Raw genomic sequence first — 15,931 nt, forward strand, 5'->3', positions numbered from 1 at the left:
TAAAGTCAAAGACTAGCGGTCCTGTTGCTCTATTTTCACCTGTAAAGCAGGAGTAGGGTAGGCGGAGGTTTACGCTGGTGCAGGTGTGTCGTGGTCAGTTGAAGAATCCGCGAGTTTCTCTGTCGTAGCCCACTCGGTGCTTGCTTGGAAGTTTAGGGGGGGGTTTCGCTGTAACAAGAAGTTTTCTTCCCACACACAAAGGACGCTAATGTTTTTGTCACTTTTTATGGACTCAAACTTAAAGTAAGGTCAGTACTTCCATGCTTTAAACGCTGCACCCTCATACTCTCTCCTGCACTCGATATAGAACATCGCACTCGCTTACGTCACTGTCATGAGACATTCTTGCAAAAAAATCACGGTTTTAGTAACGCAGTAACGCAGCGTTCCTACGGGAAGTAACGGTAATCTAATTACCGTTTTTGCAATAGTAATCCCTTACTTTACTCATCAGATTGCCCATTTTTGTTCATAGTCCACCAGGTTTTATGTATTTCAGCTTGTCATATGTTTTGTGCAAGCTTGCTGGCAGGTGGGCAGAAAGACAAACAAAACAATGTAAAACAAACCGGTGGTACAATAAGTTTGCAGCAGCCTGAAAAATATTTCTGCAAACGGTTGTTTATGAGAAAAAATGGAGACTTGCTGAGCAGTCACTGTATACCTTCCTTCTTTAGTGTGATGTAATTAGGAGTTTTTTCAGGGCATGCCAGTAAAAAGTGTTTTGTTTTTTTTTATCTGTGGAAACTATTCACTTAGCTATGTTCTCGTAATACCAGATATCCTTTTTAATGCCCCCAGGAACATAAGCAAGCCGCCTCTTGTTCTGCAGTTTCAAATCTGTTGCCCAACATTTGTTTCCTATAAGTCATAGGTCAGTTATTGCCCACATTTGCTTCCCCCCCCCCATATTCCATGAAAGGGCAAATAGACGGCCTGTTGAAGGTATTATCTGCACACTGTGGTGAGAATTTAATGCTTTGCTTTTATGGAATGTGCTGACACAGGAAAAAAACATGTTGCTATACATGACAGAGCTGTGTGTTGTGCCATCCCACTATCATGCTGTCAGTCTGGTTCCCATGAGAAGGATAGTGCTTGATAAGAGGCAGAACAGTGAGCACGCACGTTATGCAGGATGCAGTGATGATATCTAACTTCCATAAAGTGCCTGTACATAACTTCCCAGTATAGTGTGAGTATCCGTGGAAGGTTGCCTACAGTAGGAATGTATTTATTTTGAGGTTTTGGCACACTTCAGTTATTATTGATGTACTGTAGGTAGTTTTACTGCTGTGGTGTATTTCACTAGCTGTGGTTGCATTCCAGTGGTGGTGGTCAGTTGCGATGGCTGTCTGTTTTCTGTTGTGAGAGCATGTGCGATCTTGTTTCTGTTAAATGGTCAGCGAAGATCTAGCAAGTAAGTATGTGTGTTCTAGCCATAAAAGTCTGTAGCTCATCCAACTGAAGAAGAATAGTGTGTCTTTTAGGACAATTTATTTGGAAACACTGTGGAACAAAACAAACAAAATAAAAACATACTGTACAACCTCCAAAAGGCAGAATGAAGGGGCATAATGTTTTCACTTTCTTTTACTGATCAGGGCATAAACATTAAATTAGACACGTCGTTCGGAATACTGATGCAGGCCCATTGGCTCGTCACGAAGCATAATGAAACAAACATAACCTCTGACATTGTGAAGGTCACCCAGATGTTTTTGTCCGCCACAAATCCAGCGTAAAGTGCTCCGTTTGACTACCTGAGTCGATTTGCTGAAACGCTTTTCTTGACCACACAGACAGTTGCATCGTCTTGCAGTATGTTTCAGTGGGTTTGACAGACACGGATGATTGACCCTCCACTTTCAGGCTTACTGGCCTTCAGATTAGTTGAGGCAAACTGAGCAAAGGAGATGCCAGAGAACATACCTCCTAAGTATCAACCCATGTATGATGGATTGTTTGGTCAAAGTAACGAGATGCAAAGTGGGAGTTAGGACTACTTGAGGGGTAAATTATGGCCATGATTGGAGGGCAAAGAGGGACAGTATTAGGAGGTCAAGCAAGTGTAAGGAAAGAAGGTAGCAGAAGATGGTTCCACTCCTCCTCAAAGGAGGTCATCCAGTGGCAGTGCTGCTACTGCCCCCTTTGCAATTTAACTCTGGTTCTGTACAGTTCTGCATATTATCTGCCACATTTATCCCTTTAGCTACTCAAGTCTAGATTTGCTTGTTTAACTATTGTGTGGCACTCTTTTTGGCTAATTCTGAAAGCAAGTTAGATCTTAAACCGAGGACTTTATATGTAGTTCTGGTCAAATGGGGGGGAACAGCAGTTCTTTCCTTTAAGTCAATCTAATGTTCACACTCAGTTCACACAGCTATTTGAAAAAGTAGGCAATGTTTCTATATCACTTTACTGTCAACACATTAATTTATTTTGTTAATAGAGTTAGGGGATTATTTTTTTCTCATAACAAGAAGTAAAAATCACCGATTAGTCGGAAATCCTTCGACAGCAGCTACAGCGATTATTACTTTACTCTCTTCGATCGCCTCTTCATTAAAAACATAAAAAACATAATCCATAGCAAACCGTTAGTAATCTGGTAAAGTAACTAAGTAAAGTAAAATTTTATTTATATAGCACATTTCTAGATAAAAAATCACAAAGTGCTTCACAAGGTATAAAACAAAATGGTAAATGGCCTGTATTTATATAGCGCTTTACTAGTCCCTAAGGACCCCAAAGCGCTTTACATATCCAGTCATCCACCCATTCACACACTGGTGATAACAAGCTACATTGTAGCCACAGCCACCCTGGGGCGCACTGACAGAGGCAAGGCTGCCGGACACCGGCGCCACCGGGCCCTCTGACCACCACCAGTAGACAACGGGTGAAGTGTCTTGCCCAAGGACACAACGACCGAGACTGTCCAAGCCGGGGCTTGAACCGACAACCTTCCGATTACAAGGCGAACTCCCAACTCTTGAGCCACGATCGCCCCAAAAACAGACAAAAGTTAACAAAATGCAATTCTAAAAAGATGTGTTTTTAGTTGTTTTTAATCTGGTAAAGTCTGGCTTGTAACTGGTAGAAGTCATTAATCAGCTAAGGGTTAAAGGTTCAGGAAGAGCCAGGACATTTCTCTGTCCTTGTTTAGTTTATTTGATCATTTTTCATCAGGCAAATGCAGCTGTTTAGGCAAAAGGAAATAGAAACTACAGACCCGCGCAACCCAGAGGACTTCTAAAAAGGCATACGATTGCCATAAAAATGATTTCCTGTCCTGTTTGAATAATTTATTTTAGCTCTATACATATAGCACAGGTTAGTGTGGGTGTATAATTAACAGTCCTGAAAAGTAAGGCTTTGTTTGGTGATCTTGCAGGTTCAAATTAAGTTGTTTTTTTTCTCAACTTCCATACATTTATCTGTTTTTCTCATCTGGAGTCTTTCCGCCAAGAACAACAAGGAGCTACAGAATGGAAATGCATCTGCACATAAGTGTCCACATATCAGTAAAGGCTGGAACACACAGACGAGCACAGGCACACACCGGCAAACTTCTTGCTGTTAGTAGCTTTCACGTATGTTAACTCATGGCTCTGTGTGGTTTTGAATACCTTTGAAATGCATATTACAGGGCTTTGTTCAAGACTTCACAAGAGAGCCACTATGAAAAAAAATTTTATTCTGGGGTTTTGAGAAGAACAAAAAAGCACTAATGATGAAATCTTATCATGTGACACGTTGACAGTGACTGTAGTAAGGTCCTTTGAGCTATGAGTTATACAGCAGATATTTTACATAGCTATAATTAGTTACAGATAAGTGTGTTTTTATGAATACTGGATAGGAATTCTGATACTAAATTGTTTGAAACCTATAGGTGTGGCTGTTATAAATTCGTCCACAACATCACTATGTGCTTTTGAGGTAGCAAACAAACAAACAAATTAAAAATCTCTATGCTATTTGTTCATTCTTCTCTGCTGCCAGTGGCTTTACTAACATATGACCACATTTAAACTGGTGCCTTTTTTATGCCTGAATCATTCAAAGTTCGGCATTAAGTGGCTCTGAAAATGGTCAGGCACATGGATTGGACTAAAAATAATTCAGTAAGAAAGCATTCAGTGTTCAAACAAAATTTTTGAAAGAGTTTCCGAAACCCATGCTCAAGATCAGTAAAAAAAAACCCAAAACAAACAAAAATTCCCACAAAAAACACGATGAGAAGAAAGTCTGGCTACTTTGTCAGTGAACGCAAATTCATTGATTAAACTTCACATTAATTAATTAAACAAGAAAATGGGAAAATTAATAACCGTGAACACAAATCAGTAGATTAAATATCGCAGCTATTTCACCCGCTTCCCAGAAGCTGTGTTGTATCATTATATCAGTGACAAGAGGAGAAAAAAATAATGTACGAAAGGACAAAGGACCCCACAATGGAGTTTTGCAGATCCTGAGGAAACTGCCTTTGTGCCCCAAGCTGACTGTGATGTATGACACGGGGGGGATCTGATCTCGTGGTGTTTTCTCAGAAAATAACTGAGGATGATATATGGCTCAGTCGACATGAGCTGATAATCTGTTTATTGCTTTTTAAATAAGAAAGTCATGGGGCACGCTTAAATAAAATGTTTGCAATTGACTGCTACAGTATTGACATGGTTAACGAGTTTGCAGTTCTTTGCCTGTATAGACCTAGGCGCCGGACATAACCACAGTCTTTGGCTTAGTCACTCACCTCAGCTTCCTTTCTAAGCCTTTTAATCCCAGCGTGGCTGTAAACCGCCGCTCCAACTTTGCTACTGAAAGAAGAACATGATTCCCCGGAGTCGTGAGCCATTTTTTACACGCTTTTCCCAGCAATCACATCATCGTGCATGCGAGAACCCAAATGCCTGATATAATCGAATCGTGAGATGGTTTTTAACCTGATAGTACACAGTCTAATTGCACCCAGGTAAGAATGTTGGTGGTAACAATCTGGGGAATTTATTTATCTTACCTCACTCCCTACATGTAAGACAGTTGTGTGACCTATCCTGAGAAATTTACCTGAGTTCATGTGTGAAAATTGTCTGTCAGAGAAAGAAGCACGCAACACTGTTTTTATCTTGATTTTAGTCCCTAAATCAAACAGCATGTTTGTTCAAACAGCCATGTATTGAAAACTACAGCACTGTTTTTAGTTGTATTTGTGAGATGACGGTGAAAAGCTAGAAGGACTGACCATCAGCCTAACGAGAACTAGATTACCTCATTAGATCCAGTCATTAAAATCATCCTTTCTGCTTGTTCTTGCATGAGCAGGCCTCCCATTGTGGCCCAATCAGTAAGTGCTAGTGCTTTTCAGTGCACTGGATTGCCTGAAACCGAGCGGCCCAAATACCTGCCCATCCACAAAAGGGAAAGTTGTGTGCCTCCTTTCAAAGCGGCATCTGTTTCTCTCTTCTTTCCGTCTATTCTGCATGTTTGCTTTGCTCAAAGATAAAGTCTCCCAGAGCTTGACTTTTCCAGAGGCTAAACTAATTCAATTAGAAGGGACATGTTTGAGTGTAACCTAGAGTTGCACCAGTATGAACCAACATTGCGGAACAGGGCACACTGTTGTGCAGATGAGAGTCTGTCAGGCCAAACGTTCTGTGTTGATAATAATAAAGCCAACATAAATAACTAATCTCAGGCACGAACTTTGCTGTAAGAGAATTCATTTTGTTACTTGATCTTTAGGCTTGTCACTTTTTATATTTCGTACTTCACGGCGAACTTGCACTTGGTCTAGGTCTTTCTGTTGGGAATGCCATGAACAAACATGGAAAAGTGAAGAAGAGATTACATGTTTTACCCTAAGCCTCTAATTGAAAACATTTACGTGTTCTCATTCAGTAGTAAATAAAAAAAAGTGCTCAGAAAAGGCAAAGGCTTTCCTGAACCTCATTCAAAGCCTTCTTTAGTATGATCTGACTCTTTAGTTTAAATCTTTGGGGTACCGGGGAAAGTTTAGTGCTTGATCCTGCTGATGCGTTACATTCACACTCTGGAATATATGGCAGCTTTGGGAATAGTGTGATATGCCTGTGCGTGTTTTAATTAAAGCCTGTGTGTATGCGTCTCTCATTGCTATGTAATTCTATGGGCTGTATGCGAGGTGCTTTCTGTAATAGGCATATTTATGGTCTATGTGAAATAATCCATGGCTAAACTATTGGTTCTACTTAATCCCATTCATAGATGCCGTTTTTAACAGATATACCAAAAAAAGGCTGCATGCATGCAGCATTCAAGCATTCCCTTTACTTTAAGAACTGAAAGACATCAACATGCGCTACTGCACATTAACTGTTGCGCTGTTTGATTGTACTACAACGTCTTAAAAAGATATATTCAAAAGTTGTATTCTTTAAATGTAAAGTGATTTTTTTATAACGCCTGCAAATCAGAAATCCAGTATCTCAAATAATAACGATCTTTCCTAAGATCAATCAAAAGATACAATACAGAAATGTCCAGCGTTTGTAAGGTATGTTCATTTATATACTCAATACATAAATCTGTGGCTCCTTTCACACAAATACTTGCATATTTTTGAGTAATTTCAGCGCAGTGTGGGATTGAGGCAATCAGCCTGTGGCCCTGCTGAGGAGTTATTGAAGCCCAGGTTGCTTTGATTGCGACCTTCACCTTGTCTGTATTTTTATGTCAGGTGTTTCTCATCTTCCACTCGACAGCATCCCATACATTCTCTATGGGGTTCAGATCAGGGGAGTTGGCTGGACAATCCAGCTCGCACGCTCAAGACAGATGTTTTAGAAATAACACATCATGTGTTAATTTTTAACACATCTGCATGTCTTGTTAAGGACTAAACACACGTTGTTTTGAACACCGTCACTGTGTAGCACATTTAGCACATTCTCTGTATTTAAATATTTCTACAAACTGAGCAACAGTCCAGAAGTTTTTCTCCAGGTAAGACGTTTCTAACATTGTCTCGGTTAGCTACAGTATAACAGTTGTAGCTCCTTTCTTGAATCTTCTCCCTGTGAACATCTCACAAGTTCTTCAGTTGACTTTTTTTGACAATCCTCTCAAGGCTACAGTCACCCGTGTTGCTTTTGCACCTTTTCCTACCACACATTCCCTTCCAGTCAACTTTCCATTAACATGCTTCGAAACATCCGATTTACTCTGTGAGTAAACTCTATCAACAGCCAGTCTTTTCAGATGTGGTTTACCCACCTCATGGAGGGTATGGATGATTATCATCTGGACAACTGTCAGCAGTCTTCCTCATGACTGTGGTTGCATGTACATATTTTATTGAAAGAAACATGGTATTTATACTGTTTAAACAATAACGGACTCAAAATCAAAATATTCTAATACTCTGAATATATGAATATAGACAAAATTTGACAAAGACTTATATTTAAGTTCCCAAATCTTATGCCATGATCACAATCCACCCCCCAAAACCATGAAAGCCTAAGAATGATGAATGAGAAGCCGTACCATAACAAATGCAAATCAAAACTAGAAATGAGAAACCAAAATAATACCAAAAAAAGTATCAAAAAAGGGAAAAAAAACCTTAAACAATACAGATGTAAATGAAGGTGCTTTTGTGATTCAATTATTTTGTTTTTATTGCATGTTTCCAGAACTTTCTTTCGTTGCCTTTACTTATTTTTACTCTTGTTCTTTGTTAAATTGTAATGAGTCATAAAATAACACAGTTGCCTCAGTTTTTAAAGAAAGTAATTCCACTGATTACAGGGACCAGTAGTTAGAAGAGGCAATCTGATTATGATAGAGGTACAACGTAAAGGCAAACAAACCAGAGAGAATAAATAAACATTTTGCAATACTGACTTCCAAAAAGCACCCTCACTTACATTTTTATTATTTACTTGTTTTCTTCCCCTGGGATTAATTGCTTGTCTAGTGGTTTTGGTTTCTCATTCATAGCTTTGATTATTTTTTTGTTTATGGCTTTGATTTTCTTATTTATATATTTTCCTTTCAGACTTTTTGATTTCAGAAATCCTTATCATGGTGCCTCAAAAAACCATTATGGTGACTTAGACAATCAAAGTGAGTAAGCCTCCATTATTTCTCCCGTATTTCGTCACAATGGTTCCTTGAATTGCTGTGATAAGGAAACACAACAAAGCTGGACATGCAGTGGGTAAAAGCAGACGTATCAGTCGATCGGAAAGACAGATATGTGAAAGTACAAACTTAGAAGTTTACTAGTTGAATAAAGAGACACACAAACTCACCAGTTGACTTAGCAACAATTCTAACAACTTGATCTCCACTGACCTGGTCTTATGAAGGTTTTTCGTATGCAGTCTTTTACTTTTACTTTCTTTGCATGTGGTATTTCTTTGTATTGTCCAGACATATGAACTTACTGTGTTTTTTCTCACTCTTTGTGCAGGGATGTGATACCACATGCTACGTATACTTACCAGGTCCAAACAATCTCCAGGCAAAGTGAGAGTGAGCCATCTCCACCTTTGGTGCATCAACTCGGGGCACCCTATTGTGGTGATGGTCGCATCCAAAGGTAACAGGCACTATGTATGTATGTATGTATGTATGTATATATATATATATGTGTGTGTGTGTGTGTGTGTGTGTGTGTGTGTGTGTGTGTGTGTGTATATATGTATTCTAAGCACTTGTCTCCTGCTCTTTTAGTTCCAAAGGAGAGGAATGTGACGATATGAACTCTATGAATGGGGATGGCTGTTCTAGTCAGTGCAAGAAAGAGCCATTCTTCAATTGTGTTGGTAAGTCTTGAAAATGCTCTGCTGCTATCTGATGCTCTGTCCATAGCTCTGAGTTCAGTATGACAGGATGATATAGCAGCGTATGCATAACCATTTAATAGTCTTGAAATAATTCCTTGTGCAAGAAAAGTTAAAAACAATAAACTGTTTCATTAGTAATCACAAATAAACTTGTTTTAATTGCCAAACAGGACATAAACACACACAATTTTATAAAGGTAGGATTTCTAGTAAAGTATTAACGCTTTAAAAAAAAAATTCACATTATTATTATCTGTTTGGATTCCCATGCCTCATTATTTCACAATAAAAAGAGACTGCAGACATTTAAACGAGACTCACTTTGTGAATGAAAGGATTTGACACATCGTCTGGGTGTACTTCAAGTACTCGATGCCTATTCCAAACAAATAAAACACCAGGAGATATCATAATCACTCCAACCTCTTGAATAAAGAAAAAAAAAAACTAGAAATCATAACTTTTAAATAGAGAAATGTTGGGTCTTTTTTTTAAACATAGTTGAAAGAGAGACATCTCCTTTTATAATTTGTTTTTTTAAATTTTATAAATAGATGAATGACTTTTTGTTCTGGGTCCCAGTAGCTGATAATCATATTTCTTCCACTCTTGTGATTCTGTGTATGTACAGTACATGGATACACATGTGTAACCCTCTGTGAAGTGGCCACTTAATCCCTGTCAGATTGCTGGATGACTGAACTGGCTGTGCTGTTTTTCCACCAACTGCAGTGCTCTGGGATGCTTGCAAGTGTGTGTATGTTTGTGTGTGTTCAACACTGCTGAGGTTTTACACAGAAATCTGAGACTATAATGAAGGGACCTTCTGTCCATCTGTCTGTATGTGTAAGCAAGTGCCTGCTTGTCAGTGAGTTGGATGGACAATTAACAGTAAGTATACAACAGGTCTAGGATGTTACAATCTGGAGGAGCTTTAATAGGCTATCATGATTCAGCCGGTTTAAATCTGGAACTGATGACAATCACAAGTTCTTTGCATACAAACCCACCTGCTGTTACAATCCAGTTGGATTTTAAGTCAGATTTCACTCTTTGCTTTGTCTGTTTGTGCCCACAATCAGAATAATAATTTTAAAAAAATCTCAAAGGCACCCAGTCACAATCTTTTTTTTAAAATTTAATCTAACTAAGTTTAATTTCTATCAAACTCTAATACTAAAGCACACCCCTTCTGACCTTTTTTTCATTCTATTCCTTGTCTCTTTAGCTCACATTCTACCTATTATTCCTCTACCATTCACAATCACTGTTTGAACTTCCTCTTGTCTCAGTCTTACTGCTCCCCTTCTTCCTCACCTCTGTTGCTGCTGAGTGAGTGGCAGGAGACTTATTCTATATGCCCCCTCAGTAGCCCCTCGTTTTACCATTGCCAGAGCACAGAACTGACTTGAGCTTTTGGCTGTGCTGTAGATGGGTGGAATTTCGAGGAGAAGGCCCTGGCCAACTTGGCACAGAGTGCCGCCTTTCCCCCCAACTGGAACCCCACCGGCTGACTCTGCTTTAGCTGAGAGTTGAGACCAGTGAGGCCCAGGCAAACCTCCCTGCTCAGTTCCCCTCTCCTCCACTCCATAAGCTTTCAGTTTCAGCCCCAAACTCCGGGTGGGATGTCTGGAAAAAATACTGCTGTATCTTACTTTACCCATTGACCTTGCCCCACACCACCCCCTCCGCTTTCTGTGCTTGTCTGTTTTGCTCTCTTTCTCTTTTATTCTTCCTTAATATTTTTTGCCCCTTCTGCCCTTATACATCTATATACGCCTTATAATTTGATTCTTACTCCTTTTATCCCTTACATTCATCTCTTGCCTTTATCTGATCTCCTTTCTCTACTCATTCCAAATGAGGACATGCTCAACAAGAGAGATGGGTGGCGGTGAGAGATATGTTTAAGATGAACCACGCTGATATCTTTGATGCACTCAGTCCTTCTGTTTAAGAAGTTATTTTTATCGTACAGATAACTTATTTGAAGTGTGTTGTGTTTTCAAATGCAGAGGAGCCAAGCATGTGCTACTACTATGACGGTGATGGGGTATGCGAGGATTTTGAGCGAGAGACAGGTGTGAGAGACTGTGGCCTCTATACCCCCAGTGGTTTCCTGGACCAGTGGGCTTCCTCTATTGAAGTTTCCCATGAAGAAAAGCCCTATTGTTCTGGTGAAGTTGCTGCTGGATATCCCGCTGTGACTAAGGTAAGGCCAAACCTGTCTTCTCCTACCAATACCAGTTAAAGTTACCATCATTTAACAAAATTGCTTAACTTAATTTGTCACACCAGAGGTTAACATATATTTTAAATATATTAAGATTATAAATATTGTATCATGCAATCAATCATAAAAAAGAGGTCTTTGAATCTATGATTCTTATGACTGTTGCTTCCTTATTCACACTGTTAAATTCACACAGTGCAGAAGACTCTGCAACACTTAAAAAAAAAAAAAGCGAAATAGCTTTTTTTGCCGGCTAATTGGTAATATCGGGACTTTTAATTAGATGTCTCCCAAATTGCGTGTACAGGTTTTCTGCTCTCACTGAAGTAATGCTTATAGAAGAAGCATACGAAGCTTTACTTAAGGCTGCTTGCTGCCTTGATGTGTTTCTTTAGAGGCAGGAAAGGGGCTGACTACCTGAATAGAATGATTTACTTTATGGGGGCTTTTCCCCCCTAAACGGAGGTCGGTCCTTACAGTGTGTGCATACAGACATGTGTCCTCACAACATAAGTGATACAAGCACACACACACAAAGCTTCGGACACACACAAATGCATTAGCCTCAATCCTACTTAATCCCCTTTCCCTAATATGGATGGTGAAAGATAAGACATGTTGTTGATGTATGTTCTCTCTTTTTTTAAGCCATATTTTATTTTTTGAGGTAATTATTCTGTCATTTTCTCACAAAAAACATTCAGCTAGTAGGTAAGCTGCACTGGTGACATCACTTTATTGTTAAATGCTATAGTGATAAATATACTTTACACTTTGCTTTGTCCTGAAAGACTTTACACCTCTACACAAACTGTGCTGTCTCTTCTGAGGTGTATAATGCTGGAAGTGTGTGCTGTTCGTAGAGCTTGTTCCTACTGCTGATGATGCATGTTTACAAAGCCAATGAACTAGTTTTTCCTGAACAGCTGTGTTAAGGTGCCTTGCTCAAACAGGGATAGGAGATTAACCATCACTTAACTGACAGTTAATGCATTTGATATTTGTATTGCACAACCTCTGTTTGAGTATTAAAAAACAAAACAAAAAAAAACGAGTTTGTTCCAACCAACAACATTGCAGCTGTTTTACTTTCTGAGGGAAACGAGACACCAGTGGAACATGTCCATATAACCATAGAGGAAGGATTTCTACTGTGAAGGACACATTGTTCATTCAAAAAACACTTCTACTGTGAAGAACAAACTGTTCCCTAAGGGTTATATATGATGACATCACCTCATTATAAGGCCACTGAAATGCAAGCGCCTATTGCAGGTTAACAAAACACAACGATCTTGTCGCTGTCTGTCTCTGCTCTGTCCATCTCTCCCTCACATAGTCTTATTTATACAATGAGCTGAAAATCATATATATTCAAATCACCAGTGTTCATGTAAATTGATTTATTTTTCAACTTTTCAACACATCAAAATTTTCTCAATTTGTATTTTAACTTTAAATGAAACTGATTATTCTGTGTTCTTCTGGCTTTAAGCATAAGTGCAGTAACAGTTAAAATATATGATTGCAAATAGGGGTTGAACAAAAAAGAAAGATAACATATCTTGGCTTCCAATAACTGAGTTAAAATCCTCTCCAGGCTGTTCTCCTAAACAGCTGTGCAATTGAACGTGTGTGGCATTGCTGACTGCACTGGAGGCTCATGCCTCAGATGAAGCATGTAAAGACTGGTTGTGAAGATGAAGACCAGGCAGTAGGTCTGTCTTTGTTCATACAGTTTAAATGTGACCATGTTAGAACAACACGTAATGCAACGCAGTCACCAGTTGCAAAACACTGGCTTTGAAGATTTTACCTATTTCGAAGGAACTTTCGCCAGTGTCCAGCCATTTGGTATTTTAATTGCTGTTTTTGCTCGTAATTGTCCTTAATGGCAAACAACAATTTACCATAGAGTGCATTAGTCATTCTTCAGGCATCTGGATCTAATTCCTTATCTTCTAGTTTCGAACCTTCCTGAGTGCCTTGGAAAGCCTTTTTAGTCAAAAAACAGTTGTGGTAGTTCTGCCAAGTTCCAGGTAGCTTTAAGATGATGGTGATCAATGTGAAAAGTTAAACAATTGCAAATCAGTTCTATGAATTCAATTTTACCATTACACTAAAGGTTGACTCCTTCCTGTAGTAGTTCTAGCACTCCCATTACGTTGTAATTATTTCTGAAAGGCAATGAGCCTTCATTTTGTAGAACAGAGTGATGTTACAGGGAGTCAGATCTGCTGAGCAAGGCAAGTGGTGAGCCACAATTGTGTTTGTGTGGTCAAGAAAACTTCTTTTTGCTGTTACATGGTAGACCATAACACGTGCTACAGTGCAGGTTCTTTCAGCCAAAATGTTCAGTTTTGGACATACCAGGATGTTAATGTCTGCAGCCCTGACGGTGTGGACCAATAATAGCATGTTACTGATAGTGTTCCTGGTGTGATATGTCTTGTTTTCATTAAAAGCTTATAGGCTATTCCAGTGAACACTGCTGTTTGATCACTGGGTCACGGCGCCAACTATAGTCACCAGTTGTAATCATCAAGATGAAGGCTGGGTCAGTTTTACTAAAGAATTTCTTTGCTTTAAGCACAAGTTTGCAAATTGCAAATGTGCACATAACAATTTTCAAATCTGGACTTTAAGGGCATGATCAAAAAGGTTTTCGAAGTGCTGGAAACTGTCAATTTGTTTTCCTTTCTCTTGAGAGACAGAAAAACAAGAGAAGATGTTAGGCCAGTCATTGTTTGCTTTACCTGAATCTACTATTACACTGTAAACTGACACATATGGAGGTGAGTCACAGTGTATCTGGGTTCAATACTGTGCCTGAAAGGAAACTTTAATGCCCTTTAAAAATAAATTCCAGTGAAAGTTAAGAGGATTTAAACTATTCCAACTAGTAGAAATGGCTAAAGTTACCTCGCTTACACAGATGCAAACAAAAACAGTGATTTGCTAATCTCATAAACCCATATTTTATTCATAATAGGACATATTTAGCATTTAACCCCTTAGCAGTCCAATTAGTCCCCTAAACCATCCAATGTACCGTGGGCGGTACGTCCGACTGCTAATTAAACAGAGACATTTTACAATTTCATGAAAAATATTTGCTCAGTTTGAATGTGACATCACCTGGCTCTCTTGTAATGTCTGAAAAAAATAAATTGGGACAGGGGAACAAAAACTGAAAAAGTAAGTAGTACTAAAGACGATTTCTGTCTCTGGTTGGAATTGAATCATGGGAGAAGCCCCCACCCCAAAAAATGACCCAAGACTTTTGAGCAACTAGAATCCAATATCAGATAACAACAGGACAACATTCCTCTCTGAGTCCAGCAGCTGGTCTTCTCAGTCCCCAGATGTTTACAGAGTGTTGTTAAAAGGAGCGGGGGTGCTACATAGTGGTAAACAACACCCTGTCTTAAGTTTTTTGAAATGTGTTGCTGGCAACAAATTTAGCTAACATTTTCTAATAAAGTGGTAAAACTTCCCAGTTTAAACATTTGCTATGTTTTCTGTCTTCTATTGTAAATAAAATATGGTTTTAAGAGATTTGCAAATCATTGCATTTATATTTCATACAGCATCCCAACTTTTTTTGGAACTGGGTTTGTAAATGTGCTTGTCCTTAAATTGTTTTTTTTCTAATTTATTTTTATTTTTCTTGCTTTTTGAAGTCACTAAAGTATACATGTCTTTTTAAGAAACAAGTACGAAGAGCATTCATTGACCGTGAATAATAATATAAGCAACAGTGGCCACTAAACACTTACTCTCTTTTTCATTCATCCAATCTTTGTACACTTCGTTGTACACCACACTGAAGTTGGGTTTCTCTCAAATAAGTAGAAAGATTCTTATGCACGACCTGATCACAAATAGAGATACAACAGCAGCCTTCCCTTCCTGTTGCGGACCTTCTATTTAGGATAACATTTTGATCTCAGTCAACCACACTCCAGAGACAATGCCATTACCATGACACAAAGCCAAAATAACTTCTCTGCTGGAGTTAGTGTCTGGTTAACCACTAGCATTTATCCCATAATATGTACCATGCCTCTTGGTGTACTGGTCTGTGTGTGTGTGTGTTTATGTGTGAAAGTGAGAAAAGTTGCAAACTGAGGCCCAGAAAGAGGTTAAGTTAAAAAGGAGTATGCAAAGAAAAGCATTACAGAGTCCAGGGACACAACGAGACATCTAAACATCTCAATTCAGTGGAATTCAATTTGATTTATATAGCACCAATTCACAACAACAGTTGCATTACGGCACTTTGTATTGGAAAATTGTAAAGTAAAGACCCTATAATATTAAAGAGAAACCCCAACATTGACCAACAACACAACCCTGTAAAAGCAAACACTTGGTGAGAGTGGGAAGGAAAACCTCGCTTTTAACAGGAAGAAACTTTCAGCAGAACCAGGTGCAGGGATGGAGAGCCATCTCCTGTGGCCACTTGGCAGTGAGGGGAAAGTAATAAGAACAGAGAGAGAGACAGGAGAAAAGGCAAATCAAGAGACAGAGTTTAATAATTGCTAATGATTAAATACAGTAGTGGTGTATAAACACACATGGGGTGACTTCACCAGTTGTCTTATGCGTCATCCGTCTCCACTCTTCTTTCCAAAAACACTGTGCAAGTAATCCTGTGCTAGCTGCATTCATTAAGGTTTTGTTGTATAAAGTAATGCAAGGTCATGCCTTTTTATTGGTCAAATAAGTCTTTGAAAATTCATTTCAATTCTTTGTCAATTAATTCAGCATACCGAGGACATACAGTGGGGCAAAAAAGTATTTAGTCAGCCACCGATTGTGCAAGTTCCCCCACTTAAAATGATGACAGAGG

The 15,931-nt window shown here is 38.9% G+C and overlaps 1 protein-coding gene across 1 annotated transcript in view; it reads left to right on the top strand.

Annotated features, from left to right (window-relative positions):
- pappaa (pregnancy-associated plasma protein A, pappalysin 1a) overlaps nt 1-15,931 on the top strand; it is a 105,611-nt gene that overhangs the window by 29,534 nt on the left and 60,146 nt on the right. Inside the window, exons 7-9 of the mRNA XM_042221727.1 lie at nt 8,438-8,596; nt 8,731-8,822; nt 10,859-11,055. Coding sequence (XP_042077661.1) covers nt 8,438-8,596; nt 8,731-8,822; nt 10,859-11,055 — 448 coding nt within the window. The remainder of the gene's footprint in view (nt 1-8,437; nt 8,597-8,730; nt 8,823-10,858; nt 11,056-15,931) is intronic.

The sequence above is a fragment of the Haplochromis burtoni genome, unplaced genomic scaffold (assembly GCF_018398535.1).
Source record: "Haplochromis burtoni strain Fernald_Lab_line unplaced genomic scaffold, NCSU_Asbu1 Contig_72, whole genome shotgun sequence".
Lineage (NCBI taxonomy): Eukaryota > Metazoa > Chordata > Actinopteri > Cichliformes > Cichlidae > Haplochromis > Haplochromis burtoni.